Below are 14,379 nucleotides of genomic sequence, written 5' to 3'. Positions count from 1 at the left end.
TAATTTTTTAGCTTTGGTGTTCAGAAGTTGTTTTTTTAGTTCATTAGTAGTGTTGATAAAGTCAAATAACTTTTTATTTTCCTTCATGGTGAGAATTATTTTTAAATTACGAAATTATTAATAAAAAAGGGAACACCGCCCGAAGCTTTTTGCATGGTGACATTCACACCCCATCCTACCCATCAGAAGGCAGCCTTGTCAATGTCTTCTGTTGTGCATGTTTAGGAATGTTCCTCCTCTGAATTAATTCTGGGATTTAGTACTCACTCATATGACTCCAGGCGTTTTTCCTGGTAGGATAGAAGAGAATTTCATCTGGTGCATGTAAAACTAAAATTCCACATAGAAAACATTGACTTACTGTTTAAAGTATATTTAAATATAGTACTGGAAGCATGAATAAATTAATATTCCTGTCTCGGGATCTCTTGTTGTTCACTTTTTGTGCCTTTAAGTCTTCAAATTGCATCTTCCTAGAATTAACCTGTGGCTTATATGATCTGATTTTGGTGAGGTGGCGTGGGTTTTTTTGGAGGGCTGCTTTTCTGTCTTTCCTCCCTCTCTCCCATATCTGAATGTCTGTATCCTTTTCAGGCAAACACTGATATCTGCAAGATACTAAAATGAGGTTGGAGAATTTGCAGATTTTTAAGGTTGCAGGCCACTAGTTTTGGGAAGCTAGGTTAAAGAACACCTTTAAAGACAGAGATAGTATACTATTTCTCACTCGCCACTTAATGATGGAGAAAAAGTGTTTATTTTGGGTTTGTTTCTTGATCATTTAACACCTTAGAATTATCAGGAATGTCAAGTCTGGTCTTTCCTGTTTTTTTGTTGGCAGACTTCTTGAATTACTCAGTAAATTAGGAGTTTTCTCAGGCCTAAAAAAATGAGTATGCTGTTTATCTTTAGAAGGGGAGCTGTTGTCTGAGTTAAATGGGGGGTGGGGGGTGGTGTTAGGAAATGAAGCTAGATATCCTGAATAAAAACTGCTCTCTGATTAGAGGTCTTGTCCTTGGTCATAAGTTTTTGTTAGGTTTTTTCCTTGTTCATTTGTTTGTTGATGTGGTTTTCAATTTGAAAAGAAATTATTTTCCATTCTGTGTTTAACTTGTATTTTTATCTTTCTTAATGTGTTCTCAACATTTCTATTTTTTCTGGTGTGGAAAAAAATGGAAACAAAGCAGAAAACAACTGCTCAAAAAATCATTTCCTTCAATTAGTTCAGAACCCTGATTTAGCATAGCATATTTGTCTTCCACTACACAGCAGCTACTTTTTTACTGTCAAAGCAGAAAAGTAACTGAAGTGAATAATTTGTAGGCTGATTCTTTAACAAAACCTGTGGATATCTTGCTACATCACAGCAGTGGGGTAATTGTTGATGCCCTGATGTAGTGTTCTTCTCTCCAATAGCTTAATATGCTCTCTAAAACTAAAGACCATCTGTGTAAGTGTGGTTGTGAATGGGCTTTAAGTGTGGTGTTACACAAAGGAAGGATGATGGGCTGGTGTATAAATCAGTGGAAATATGCAGCTGCTGCTGCTGAGTGAGAACTTGTTGCTTGAATAAAGAAATAGTGTAACTGAGAGTGAGCTCTGCTTTTGAACATGGTTGCTGTGTTGGAAGATGGGGAAGAAATTCCAGTTATGCTTAAACATATGTGCATGTATTTTTCACTTCTTCTATATAAACAAATAGTGAGTATGTGGGTGGATCAGTGGCTTCCAGATCATGCAAATATATGGATTTTGGTGGAGCTGGGAAGGAAGATTGACAAAATTAATGCAGTGATATTTCCTTTGCATGTAAATGGTGTCCTCAGAGTACTGAGAGTACTGACAACAAATTACTTAAAATGCAAGATTGCATTTATCTTTAAAATATTTCATATTAATGAAAAAAATACAAACTCAAGATCATGAAGTTTACCCCTTTAAGAGCATTTTAGGGGAAATGGTTAAAGCTAGTATCTTGAAAAATCCCTGTATCTGAAAGTTGAGTTGTGTTGTGCCAAAAAGATCTAGGCAGTCCTGTGCTGAATATTTTGAACACAGTTATGCTATGCCCAAGTGTACATCACAGTTGTTGAAGGGTTGAGGGTCATTTTTCAGATCATCATCAGTGTCCTAAACATAATGATGAAAGCAGTAATTGATCAGAAATAAAAATCAGCAATCAGAACCATCAGCATGGTTTCTGCTGCTGGACTGTTGAGCTAGTTTTCTGGGAGAAGAGTGAGGCTATTTTTTAATTTTTTTTTTGTGGTTGGGGTGTGTGCAAATTACAGGATCTTGGGACAGTGAAGCCATTCACTCACTGGGTGGACTTTCCAATGCCTTCATTTAAAATTACTGCTTTTCAAGGTGTTGCCTTCCAAAGTCAGGTTAATCTTAATCTTTCATGAAATTCTTTGCTAGTGTTTTTTTTTTTTTCTCTTTTCTAGGTAAAGAAATTAAAAGCCTTTGATGGAGATGTATCAAAACTGTCTCAAGCTGATTCCTTCATGTACTTACTAATCCAGGTGCCAAAGTAAGGAGATGGTTGGTTTGTTCTGTTTGTGATAAGTGTTCTTTTTTGGCTGTCAGTTCTAAACCTGTTCGTGTACTCCAGCTATGCTCTTAGGATTGAAGCCATGGTGTTGGAGAGGGAGTTCTCACCCTCCTGTGCTTCTCTACAGGATGACATGAAAATTATAAGACGGGCAACAAAAGGTAATTAAATATGTTGGGACATGCCTAATACTCTTGTTTTTGTTAGCATGTTAATTAGTCTGCATTACGAAGACCAGAGCTTGAATTTCAGGTACCTTAGCTATTAAAAGGAGGCTAACTCCCCTCTGACAAATGCCATCAGGGTGTGCCTGGTGGATCTTTGCTTCCAAAACCAAAAATCTGGGGACTTTGGGTACACTAGCAGAAATTCATGTTCAAAGCCTAAGAGTAATGTATCCTAAACTGATAGAAGCAAAAGTGTCTATGACCAAATTAGGATGTCATCTTTTGAGTAGTTTGCTCATTCCTGCACTGCTCTCCCTGTGATGGAATGTGGTTGTTACACCTCTCTGCTTATTCTTTCAGAGATCCATAGAAAAAAAAATTACCGTTTTCCAAATTTCTCTGTAGGCTACTTCCTTTTGAGATGGCAATATTGATAGGTTAAAATCTTTATTGTAAAGAATACCTTTGCTATTCCTTGATTTTCTGTTTTTATTCTCTGTTTCTCTACATACCTGTTCTACTCTTTACATTTCTCAAGTTTTGAACTGCTGCAGATGGATGTTTGTTGGGTAATGTAGTGTCTTCTACTCTGCAGGAAAATAGTTGATTTCCTGGTTCCAGTTAAACATTTATGCCCATCCTTTACAGTATCTTGAGTTCCTCTTTGTCCTGTTCCTCAATATGAAATTCATATTTCATGTTCGAAATTTTTTGACAGGCTACTAGATCACTGCTTAGACTGCTTGTAGTGGGTATAAAGTAGTGCACTAATTAAAATACTCAATTATGAGCACTGGTGATTAGAATAGTCCTTTCAAGTGAAAGCAAAGGGAAAAAAGGCATTTTCCCACCAGTGGGGATTGAACTTCTCATTGACTCAGGAAAGTGTGCAGTACTTGGGATTAGGTCTGAGTTTGGCCTTTTATTAGAATCTCTTTTAAATCATTGTTCTTTGTGTTTTGAGGAACAGACATATGTGAGGGAATATGTTATGTATAAAAGTAACTACACCTTAGTGTCCTTCGTGTCCTTCACCCAAGACATGTAAACTGGTGAATTAATGCCCTCCAGAGAGGAGCCACTTTGGTCTCCAGCTCCTGCATCAGGCCAGTCAAACAAATCACTGACTGGGCCTTCCCTGTGTTCAGTCCACTTGGTCATGTGCTCTTCTCCTTTTGGTCTTTTCACTCCAGGGTTTGTTGATAGCCTGAAGTTGTTTAGGAACTATGTCTCCTTTTCTATTGCTGTCTCCTAGGTTTCTGTCCTGTAATTAAATGGGGAGAATATTTACTTCAATTTTAATGCTGATAATCACTAAGGGTTAGGTCTGAACAGCCTGGTGGATTCTCACCTGGCCTGCAGATGGATGGGTGTCACAGGGACGCGGGGCAGGCTCCTGCTGTGTGAGGGCTTTAGGAGTTGCCTTCTCCTCTTGGCCTTGTGAAATTTGCTATTTTCTTATTTATTCTCTCCTCTCTCTTCATCCTTGTGTCCTCACCTTGGGTCTATCTTGTTAGATCAAATGTTATTTAACTATTTCTATGGTTATAGGTTGCCAGTATTGAAACACAAATGTGTAAGGGCTATGGGCTTCCAAAATGATTCATTGCTGTATTGTGTTGTGCAGCTGAATGCAGGATAAATTACAGAATGTGGACTTGGAACCAAACTAGTTTTTCAAAGTATTTACACTACAATCAAAAGGATTCCACCTTTTATTTTCTTCATTAGTATAACATATAGTACCTCACATTACAACCAGCTCATATTGATTTTCTTGCCATATGGATAATTGCAAATTTGGAGTTGCTTGGTTTGCTGTGCCACATTTATTAACTCTTTACAGTTTTGAATTTCCACATCTTATTTCTAAGGCAGTCCCTCTGGTGCACATATATTGTTTTTTGCACATACACTGTTTTTTGCTGGTATGTGGCTGGGTGAAAGGGTATATGAATTCAGACAGAACACTACTGTGCATTTTGCAAAGAAATATACATGCATACATATAAACCAGGCTTGTGTGATGGGAAAACTTTAAAAGGCTGTTTTATTCCATGTGACTCCACGTCACACTGAGTATAACTTTGTGCTAAATCATCTTTGATATGACAAGTAAAACAAATGCTGCTCTGAGTTGGTGATCATACAGAAATAAAATGATGATTCATAATGGGAGTGGGATAAGCAAGGAAAATTTAAACATTGTCTGTTATCTTTTCAGGCCTTATGGCCAAGTCTCCTAAAAAAAAAGTAGTTGTTCAAAAGCCCAATCCTGGCAGATGGCAAATGGATCCTGCAGGGTGCAGAACACTTACCTCACACTGGAATAATTAGTAGGTGGTGAGGATACTTAACCACTTGCATAAGACACTTTGCACATTGCAGGATTAGGCCCCAAATGTTTCCTTAGCTGCTGGAGGTTGCCTTGGAAATACTACACTCGCTAAGTTAAAGTCTGAAAATACACTTGAGGTTTGTCAGTTGTGCTTGTGAATTGGAATTAAATAGTGCCATTATCTTTCCCATGACCTCTTCAGTTTATTGGAGTTTCTTGTCAAATTTAAAAAAAAAAAGCTGGAGATGAAGAGGAACTTGCTAACTGACTATATTTCTAAACAAACAATTGTTAGACAGCAATTTCCTTGTTCCTTGCAGAGTTAATGACTTGTGAGGAGCTGCATTCCATATTGCACTTGGTCCTCCAGGCTGGGAATATTATGAATGCGGTAAGTGACATCCCAAAGGGAGATGGCTGGTGGGCTGTACCTCCTTGTTAGTGCTGCAGTGCTCTGATGTCACGCCTCAGCTTCTCATCTGCTCTTCTGCAAATTGTTTCTTTTCAGGGAGGTTATGCTGGCAATGCTGTTGGATTCAAACTGTCGTCACTGCTCAAGCTGGCAGACACGAAAGCAAACAAACCTGGGATGAGTCTGCTGCATTTTGTGGCTCTGGTATAGAAAATCTATTTTGCTGGTATAAGCAACTTCTACAAATATAGGTTCATTGATTGATACACAATATAAGGGGCTATGTGTCTCCAAAAAGCAACTGTCTCACAGCTTTGATTTAATCTTCACCTTTCTTCTCCCGCCATGAAATTCACCAAAAATTACCTCTACTTGGTCATCCTATTGAGAACCCCATGGAAAGGTTAAGTTTTTATATAATGTAGGAACTTGCTTTCGTCAAACTTCTTCATTGTAGATTTTCTCGTATTGTCCCAAATTCTTACACTGTGGAAGTGGTTTATTTTGATAAAATTCTCTCAATCTTCCCGTTGAATCTTTTGAACAGCCTTCTGGATAGTTTTTTCTTCCTCCCTTAATGACTGATGTGTGTTTTTTAAAGCTGCTGCAGACATTTTCAAGCTATTTTTCCTTCCTTTCAAATTTTTTGATTTTAAAAGGGAGAGAATTTAAATGCATCTATTTGACTTTGGTTATCTGTGTACAAACTGGCTTAAGAGATTTAATAGGGTATAAATTGGTGTTTGTGCAGGAAGCATCGTATCTGCTCAAACAATGGCATCAGTAAATTGTTCTTTCCCTGACATTCCTTATTAATACATCTGGCTTGTGTTCACTGGCAGAAGCAGCTCTTATTTTATGCTGCAAAATGGAAGCTGTTGTTTAAAATCTCCAGTTCTGATCCCTGCCTTTCTTTAAGGGATGTCCTCCACTCAGTTGTGTTAGGATTGAATGGGAAGAAAAACAGTGCAGGAGGGAAACCTTTAAGTGCCCTCCCAGAAGCTTTAGAACTGCCAGACTTAGGGATTTTGGCATGGTGCTGGAATGTTAATGGATTGTGTGTGTTTTGGTTTTGTTCTGTTTGTTTCAGGAAGCCCAAAAGAAAGATGCTGCTCTTCTCAACTTTTCAGAAAAAATTAGGAGTGTTCATGATGCCGCCAGGTGAGTTAAAAGAAAACTGAAAACTTATGGTTAGAGTGAAATTGGAATTTTCTCATTTGTGAAGCAATGAGGCTTATTCAGGAAAGTCTTGGCACAAAAACAGATCTTTACAAATGTTTACTGTAGCTTTGAGGTCTTCATTTCCATTTACTAGCAGAAGTATGCCTGCAATGTGCCTTCAGGTATGAGGTTTTTTTATTACATGATCTCCATAGGTTTTTTGGTAATTCTGTCTCTGTCAAATACATGTGCCTGTTCATTATTTTCAAGGGAATGAAGTAAAGCACGATACTCTTTTTCCTTAAACCAATTTCCATCAGTTTCTGAGCAGGCTACAATTCTTTTCCAAATCTGGTACCAGGGGCAGGTGCTGGCCCTGGCTTCACTTAGATGCTTTTTAAGGTTTCATTTACTGTCTTGGTTGGAAAATCTGAAGGATTTGTGGCTCTGCATTTTTTCAGTTTAAAGTCTGAGGCTGCATAATTGTAAACTGAAGCTGATTTGTACCTCAGTAACTGTGCTTACTTCAGTGAGACAGTGTGATCTAAATCTGAAACCTGGAAGCTAGCAATGCTGAAGTTCTGTTCCCAGTTTTGCTACTTCCTTACTCTTGAGCTTAGGGCAATCTATTTACATTCTTTTCCCAGCTGCAAAATCCAGTTTCTTAGATCTGATGGAGGGTTAAGTAATGTCTGCAAAAGACTGAAATCTTCTGAGGAAAGGAGTGGCCATGGAGTTAATCAGAAAATTTTTGAGGGACCACCTGTGTGGCTCTCTGCCATCCAACCCACACACCTTTCTGGCAGTTGGCCATGTGGCCTGCTGGGGAATGCAGCTTTCCTCAGCATCCAAGCCCCCTGGCAAACAGGAGAGAAACAGGCAGAGTCCCAGATTTGGTGATATTTATTTTCTAACCACTTTGTTCTTTGATCACATTTGTTAACACTGAAGATCTTCTGTTGTAACTCATGCTGAAGTCTATTCAGGGAGTGCACTTTGTATATGAAAATGAAACAAAATTAAATATGTTCCTCACCACTGGGCACGAGGAAGGTCTTTAGAGAGAATTGTCATGTACAAGTTGCTCATAAATCCACCCAGTTAGAGCATGTTAAAACAACTACCATTACGTTCTTTATTTTTTGTTGTCTTTCCTTCTTTACTTGTAGGCTATCCTCTTCCTCCTTCACAGGCAGAAAAATGTAGCCTGTATTTTCTACTGCTTTTCTTAGTTGCAAAACCACCATGTTTTCCCAAAACAGGGAACTATTATATGTATTGCTATTATATATATAACTATTACATATATAACTATAATATGATATTAATTTGTGTGTGTACTGACAAACTTACAGATGTGTCACCTTCTGCTGCCATGTGCATTTCAGTCAGGCTGCCACAAGTTCTTCAGCTTTAGTGTTTGGAAGTCATGCAGCTGGTGAGACAACCTGAGGAGGAGCATGTGTACAGTTGTTAGTTCTTAGCACTTGGCTAGCTGTACTGCTTCAATTCCTAGGCAAAGTTTAGTTCTCTGGTGAAGGAAATGCCAAAAGTTTAGAAGCATTTACCCTCCAAGTGACTGGAAGGCTTAGGTGGGAGCTCCTGTTGTATGGAATGTGGGTCTCCCAGGACAACACTTAGATTACACCCGATCAGATTCCTGTGAGCTTCAGTTTCTGAGTTCCCTTTTCACAGCAGCAGCTTCTCTGCTGGTGTTTAGCAGAAGGATGAAATATTGTATCTGCAGGGTTGAGACTGTGTGAGTTGCATTGCTGTGGCTGCTTAGAAGAGTGTGATGTGCAATTTCATGATGCCAGATGCTACTGCCAAAATCAGTAGTCCTGCTGATGGTCTCTTGTGGCCCCCTTTTTGTGGTAGCTCCTGCACTCAAACAGTCATGTAGTCAGTTGGACCAAGCAAAGGATCCATCTGGAACAAACTGGCTTTTTCCTTTTCCTAGGTTAATTTTCAGTTCACAGAGGTGGCTGGCCATCTTGAAAATGAGTGCTAGGCACCAGGAGAGAAAAGGAACACCTGGACAGAGGCAGGGCAGCAGTAACCTTTTTAAGGTTAGGTGGGTAGGACTGGCTGGAGTTAATCATGAAACCACACCCCATGGGAATCTTTTCAGGTTGCAAATAAGAAGAAATGTGCTTATCTCTCTCCTAATTTTCAGTGTCTACTCTGGAAAGATTTCCTGAACAGGCAGGTCTTGTTTGATAGCCTGTTTGAGCCTCATGTAAAGCATCCACTTTTGCAGTTGTGGCTAACCTGTGGGCCACTCCTTCTCTCTTGATAAACGTTCTCTGTACATGCTATTTTTAGGTTATCCATTGATAGTGTAGAAGCAGAGCTGCACTCACTGTCTGTCAAGACCAGATCTGTTAAAGACAGCATCCGACGAGACCCAAAACTCTTTCACCAGATGGAAAACTTTCTCCAGGTTTGTAGGATATCTGTGTTAATGTGTTACTCTTGCCTGAGTACAGCAGCATTCCTCAGCTGAATGCAATTTGTGTGGACCTGTCAATAAACAGAAGCACTGTTTTAATATGCCTAGCCTGTCAGTTTGTACAAAGGTGTTCCAGCCTCCTGCTGTTTGTCAAGTAAGATGTTGGAAGGGCTGTGTTTTTACAGGGAGGGATACTGAGTGTACATTGCCCAAGGCTTGTTAGGCAAGCGTGTTTGGTGCGTGCGAAGGCACTGATGAAGATCAGTAGTTAAAATATAAGACAATTTGGAGTGGTCTCTGCTTTTGTGCTTTGCAGCTGCCCAAAATATAATGTCTGCATGTTAGGTTATTCTGGAGCACATCAGTTTTAGCTGAGGGTGTGCTGAGGGATGAATCTTGATAGCTGGGTGGCTGAAGAGATATTGCTGGAAGCTGGAAGGTTAAGGGACTCTTTTCTCTACTAATTTACCCTTAAAACAGAGTCTCTCTTACTCAGAGCCATACCATTAGGCTGTGTGGGTTCTCCTTTTTTTTTTATTTCATTGAGTTCTGCAATGGCTTTACAGGCCTGGATGTGTATAGCACTTACCTTGGAAGCAGAGTTCTTGGTATTTTCTGAGTATGTGGTGATGCCTTAAGAAATACATATTATACTTCAATTAAATTATTTTTTTCTGTTTCACACTACAGGTAATTATTAAAAGTAAGAAGGCAGGTGTTGATCTGGAACTTAACCCACCCTGATTTTCAACTTGCAAATGTAGTTAATAGTCCCTGTAGTTTTTCAGGAGATGAAAAGCTGATGAAGAAAGGGGCAGGTTAAGATTGAAATACCTGTCCTCATTCACTCTGAATTGTTGGCTTTTATCCATTGCACCCAGACTCTTTAATGTTATGTTTTAACATGTTTGGGATTTTAAAAAATTTAATAGGTGGTTTTATGTAACACTACAACCTTGTTTAGGCCACATTCCAAAAGAAATGTTGGAGAAAAAATAATTTTACAAATGCATACCTTGCATAAACACTTCCGGATTTTGTTTCTAAATTACAGGTGATAACCAAGCTGATCTAAAAGTCAGCTTTGATTATTTCACCCTTGTGAATAAACTCCTGAAATATGTGGGAGGAACTATTTTTTGATGTATGCTTTTATCAGTTGTCCAGTTTATCTTCAGGTTTTATTGTGGACTTTTTTGTCCCCTCTTTTTTCTTTTTTTTCTTAAGACTACCAAGTCATATTTGTTCCTATCCTAGTGGTAAAATTTTCTAAGTAATTCCTGAAAGGAGATTTGGATTAAGTGGTCACCAGTACCTCCAGCTGCATTTTCCCACCCCAGTGCTACATTATGAAAAATGAAAAATATTTAGGTGACTATGAGTTAGAGATTTGTCTGAAAAAATAACTTTTCTTCTCAGGTTACTTTGACCTACAGGTGGTGTCTGATGGGGGATTGTGCAAGAATAGAAGTGGATAGCTGGTGATGCAGACAGAGGAGACAGGGCACCTAATCAAAGTGTTTTCAGGAGTTCTGCTGCTCAAAGTCTAATCACAGCCTTATTCTCTTCCTCCTGAATCTTCTTCCACTAAACTAGTCTCATCCTGTCTGTATTGCTCTGTACTTATGGTTCAAAGTGCTACTTTAGGGGAACATTTTCTGGATGTGTTAAAATATATGTATTTTCAGTGGTTCCTTACCTTTCAAGTATGAAAACCTTTTTTGTTGTAGTCTATGGTCACCTTAGGAAGGAATTGATTTTGTGGTGTATATCCATGAATCAGTTCATGTGTGTTTTTGGAAAAGTGGGGAGGAGGAATTAATCCTTCATGCTTAGCTGAAGGTTGGAAGGGAAATGGGAAAATAAGGAATGAGGAGCTTTTAAGGAGCTCCCAGGAGGTCTGTCAGTGCCCTAGTACAGTCTTTGATTTTACTAATCTAAAACTTAAAGCAGTAAGTTTGTTCAAGGGCTTTTGAGCTTTTTCCTGGTTTCCATCCTAGTCACAAGAATGTACATTTTGATTGATCTATTTTTCCTGACCTTTACTCAGTTTGCTGAAATGGCATGTGTCCTTTTGTTAGTACGAGATCTCCATCAAAATTTTAATTTCCTAGGCTCTGTAGCTTCTAGCTTGGAACATGAATTTCATAACTTCCTGATATATGCATGACCTGTTGTGACTTTAACTTTTCTATCTGGTTCATGTGTGTATGGTTTTTGCTGCAGTTTGCTGTAAGGCATCTGAAGGAGCTTGAACACCAGAAACGAGAACTGCAAAAGGAGGGAAATGCTCTCATTGACTTTTTCTGTGAAGACAAAGAAACTATGAAGTTGGATGAGTGTTTCCAGATATTTAGGGACTTCTGCATAAGATTCAACACATCTGTTAAGGTAAGAGTGCTGAATGGGATTCTCACACTTCTGAAATGGATATTGGCTCACATGAATTAAGCTGGTTTTTCTGCTTAAGGGGCATTTTGTATCTTGTAGTATTTGATTTATTTGCTCAAATGGCTACAGAAAACTGCACTCCTGGAAGCATTCCTTGCCAGAAGCCAGGTGGGAATGGCCATTGTGAGCAGCCCTGCTGCTCTGCATCTTCTGTTTCTGGTGGGAGAGACCACTGGGATGATAGATCAGGGTTGTAAGTGGCCTGCTTGTAAGTGGGCACCTCCCTTCTGTTTTGGTGAGGAGGCTGGTGACTGCTAAGCTGAGCTGTGAGACAGATTGCACAGATTTCCTGACCATGGGTTGCTGTTCAGGTGTTGGCCTGGTAGTGTTGGATAGTTGGAAGGGCCTTGAGGTGTGCCCTGCCATTCCTTGGATGTACCTGCCTGAATCCATGCTAGCTCAGGCTCTCCACTGCCTTCCTCTACATGGCTAGAGGCACTTCACCAAGTAAAGTAAGGGCTGTGTATTTTACTTTGTCCTTTCAAAGGATTTTTGTGGGTGAAAACTTGAAACAGGCCTATGGCAGCAAGATACCTTATCCCCAGTGTGAGCATTCATTTGCTGATACCCTGAATTGGTCCTAAATAATTCAGGAAATGTACCAAGATGGAGGAGCGAGGAGCAGTATTTGTATTAGTGTTGGTTAGTTTTGGTTCAGCAAAGGCTGTGTATTGTTACAGATATTTCTTAGGTCTTTATAAATAGAATTAATGAGCTGGATCTGTGCCCTTTTGCAATCTGCCTTTGGCAGCACTTTGGATAAAAGCTTTGGTTCAGAAAGAAGAGAACGGTGTTGATTCGGAGCGAGCTGACAGGATGTTCAGCTAATGTGCCTGTGGTACCATTAGTTTGCCTAACCTTTACCACCCAAGACAGCACATAGTTACAGGAGGGTGCACATTGCACAAATGTCTAAAACCAAATGGTGATAGCTGTTGCAGCCAGTTTGCCAAGAGAGGACTTCATCCAGATATGTTCAAATATTGGAGATTGAGGATTTCATTCATAGTCACGTATTACAAGTGGTGGACGGATAGCTATGACTTTTGAGGTCCCCTCTTTGTAATACGCACGTACACTCTAAAAAATGACAAATTTGACTCTTGCTTGCAAATTTGAGAAGATTTGCCTGCTAACTGTGGATTGACCATTGTTCCTACAACATTACCAGAACAATTTAGAATTAAAATGGCAGTTGCGACAAAAGAATGTGATGTGTTGACAGCACGTCCAACAGTCTAAAAAGATGGCTTGTACCACCATGGCCATGTGCACATATTTCAAATGCTTAAACATTTTTTGCAGTTTTTTGGCATGTCTAACTATGTGCTTAAAATAGGTTTTTTCATCTGAATAAAATCTCCTAAAACATGTTCTGGGTGAGGTTAAAATATTCTTTTTCTAATATGGAATATAGTATTAGTATCTGCAACTATTTTGAACCCTTTCTCTTGACAATGGTATTTTTAAAGTTGAACTTTAGCATTTGGCAAGAATTCATTCTGTAATTCCATACCTGTAAACGAAAGCTTCCTGCCAAACTTTTTTCCTGAAATACAAGTTTTTTCTTTTCCTTTCTTAGATGTTCAGGTTTCTTAGGTCTCTAATGCATCCTATCTTTCAGAGCCCAGCGTAGTCTCAAATCCACTTTAAGAGGTGGAGATTAATCCATTCATCCCAAAGCATTAGGCTTTTGTTTACTGAAAGCTTTCAGGTGACTTTTCCTAGTGGTGCAGCTCTTCTGTTGTCACAACAATGGGAAGATTAAACTACACAAAGCGTTAGACAAATAAAGGTGTGATTTTTTTTAAACAGTGTGTCATTGATTAGACCAGATTTAACAACATGCTGGAAAATCATGTAATTTTTGAATCCTCTGTCAAGACTAGCCTGTTCCTTCTTTCTTTTGCTACAGCTGTACTGGCTGCAGCAAGCCAAGTTCTTCATTTCAGAAGTAACCCAGAAAGTTCAACCAAAGGTGCAGTTAGATTAAATCTGAAGCCTAGAGGTAACAGTTAAAATGCTGATATTCACAGTAAATCACTGCTAATTATTTTAGTAAACAAGTGTTTACTGTGTTGTCTTTCAAATTCAAACTACCTGTTCTATGGCTTCCTGAACCAAAATCCCTCAGTTTAGCTGCCAAAAATCTCCTTCCTACCGTGGACAATCTCTGTACTGCAGGTGGCAGTTTTTGAAACCAACAGTGATTATGAGATCCAAAATTGAAGCGAGACATTGACTGATGGTCCTTGAGCGGTGTCAGTTATGTCTAACTATCGTGAGGCATTGTGTTAACTTATCTATTTGCTTTCATATGCAATTAAGCAATGCCTTTTCACAAAATTTTCAGTCTGTAATGGTAGAGGAAAATATCACTGTGCAGAAATTGGACTTGCTGAGGAACAATTGCAGTGGTAGTAAGGTGGGCTGGAAAAACCACGTTGGCTGTATGCTGGTCAGACAAGTTTGTCTAAAATATGGATGTAAAGATTAGATAGAGGTTTACTCACCTGGTAAGACTGCCACCTTTAACCTTAGTGAGGACTTGGTGCTCTCCATCTTGCATCTGGAACTCTTTGGCTTGGCCAAAGAGTGGTTGGGCACTGGAACAGGCTGCCCAGGGAAGAGGTCACAGCACCAAGCCTGACAGAATTCAAGTGTTCGGACAATGCTCTCAGGCACATGATGTGACTCCTTAGGGTGGTCCTGTCCAGGGCCAGGGGTTGAATTCAGTGATCCCTGTGGGTCCCTGCCAACTCAGCATGTTCTGTAATTCTAAGATGTGAAATCTGCTTAGGTTTAATGGGTCAATTTGTTGGTCTTCGCAAGGTCTGGTGGGTT

The 14,379-nt window shown here is 39.3% G+C and overlaps 1 protein-coding gene across 2 annotated transcripts in view; it reads left to right on the top strand.

Annotated features, from left to right (window-relative positions):
• FHDC1 (FH2 domain containing 1) overlaps positions 1–14,379 on the top strand; it is a 36,819-nt gene that overhangs the window by 18,120 nt on the left and 4,320 nt on the right. For both annotated transcript variants that reach the window (XM_058024836.1, XM_058024835.1), the window contains exons 5-11: positions 2,448–2,533; positions 2,615–2,715; positions 5,380–5,450; positions 5,568–5,675; positions 6,562–6,632; positions 8,958–9,075; positions 11,311–11,475. In XM_058024836.1, the coding sequence (XP_057880819.1) occupies positions 2,448–2,533; positions 2,615–2,715; positions 5,380–5,450; positions 5,568–5,675; positions 6,562–6,632; positions 8,958–9,075; positions 11,311–11,475 (720 nt within the window). The remainder of the gene's footprint in view (positions 1–2,447; positions 2,534–2,614; positions 2,716–5,379; positions 5,451–5,567; positions 5,676–6,561; positions 6,633–8,957; positions 9,076–11,310; positions 11,476–14,379) is intronic.

Source organism: Melospiza georgiana, chromosome 5, assembly GCF_028018845.1.
Source record: "Melospiza georgiana isolate bMelGeo1 chromosome 5, bMelGeo1.pri, whole genome shotgun sequence".
Classification (NCBI taxonomy): Eukaryota; Metazoa; Chordata; class Aves; order Passeriformes; family Passerellidae; genus Melospiza; species Melospiza georgiana.
Note: the sequence above shows the minus strand (reverse complement) of the source record. Positions and strands in the feature narration are given on the sequence as shown.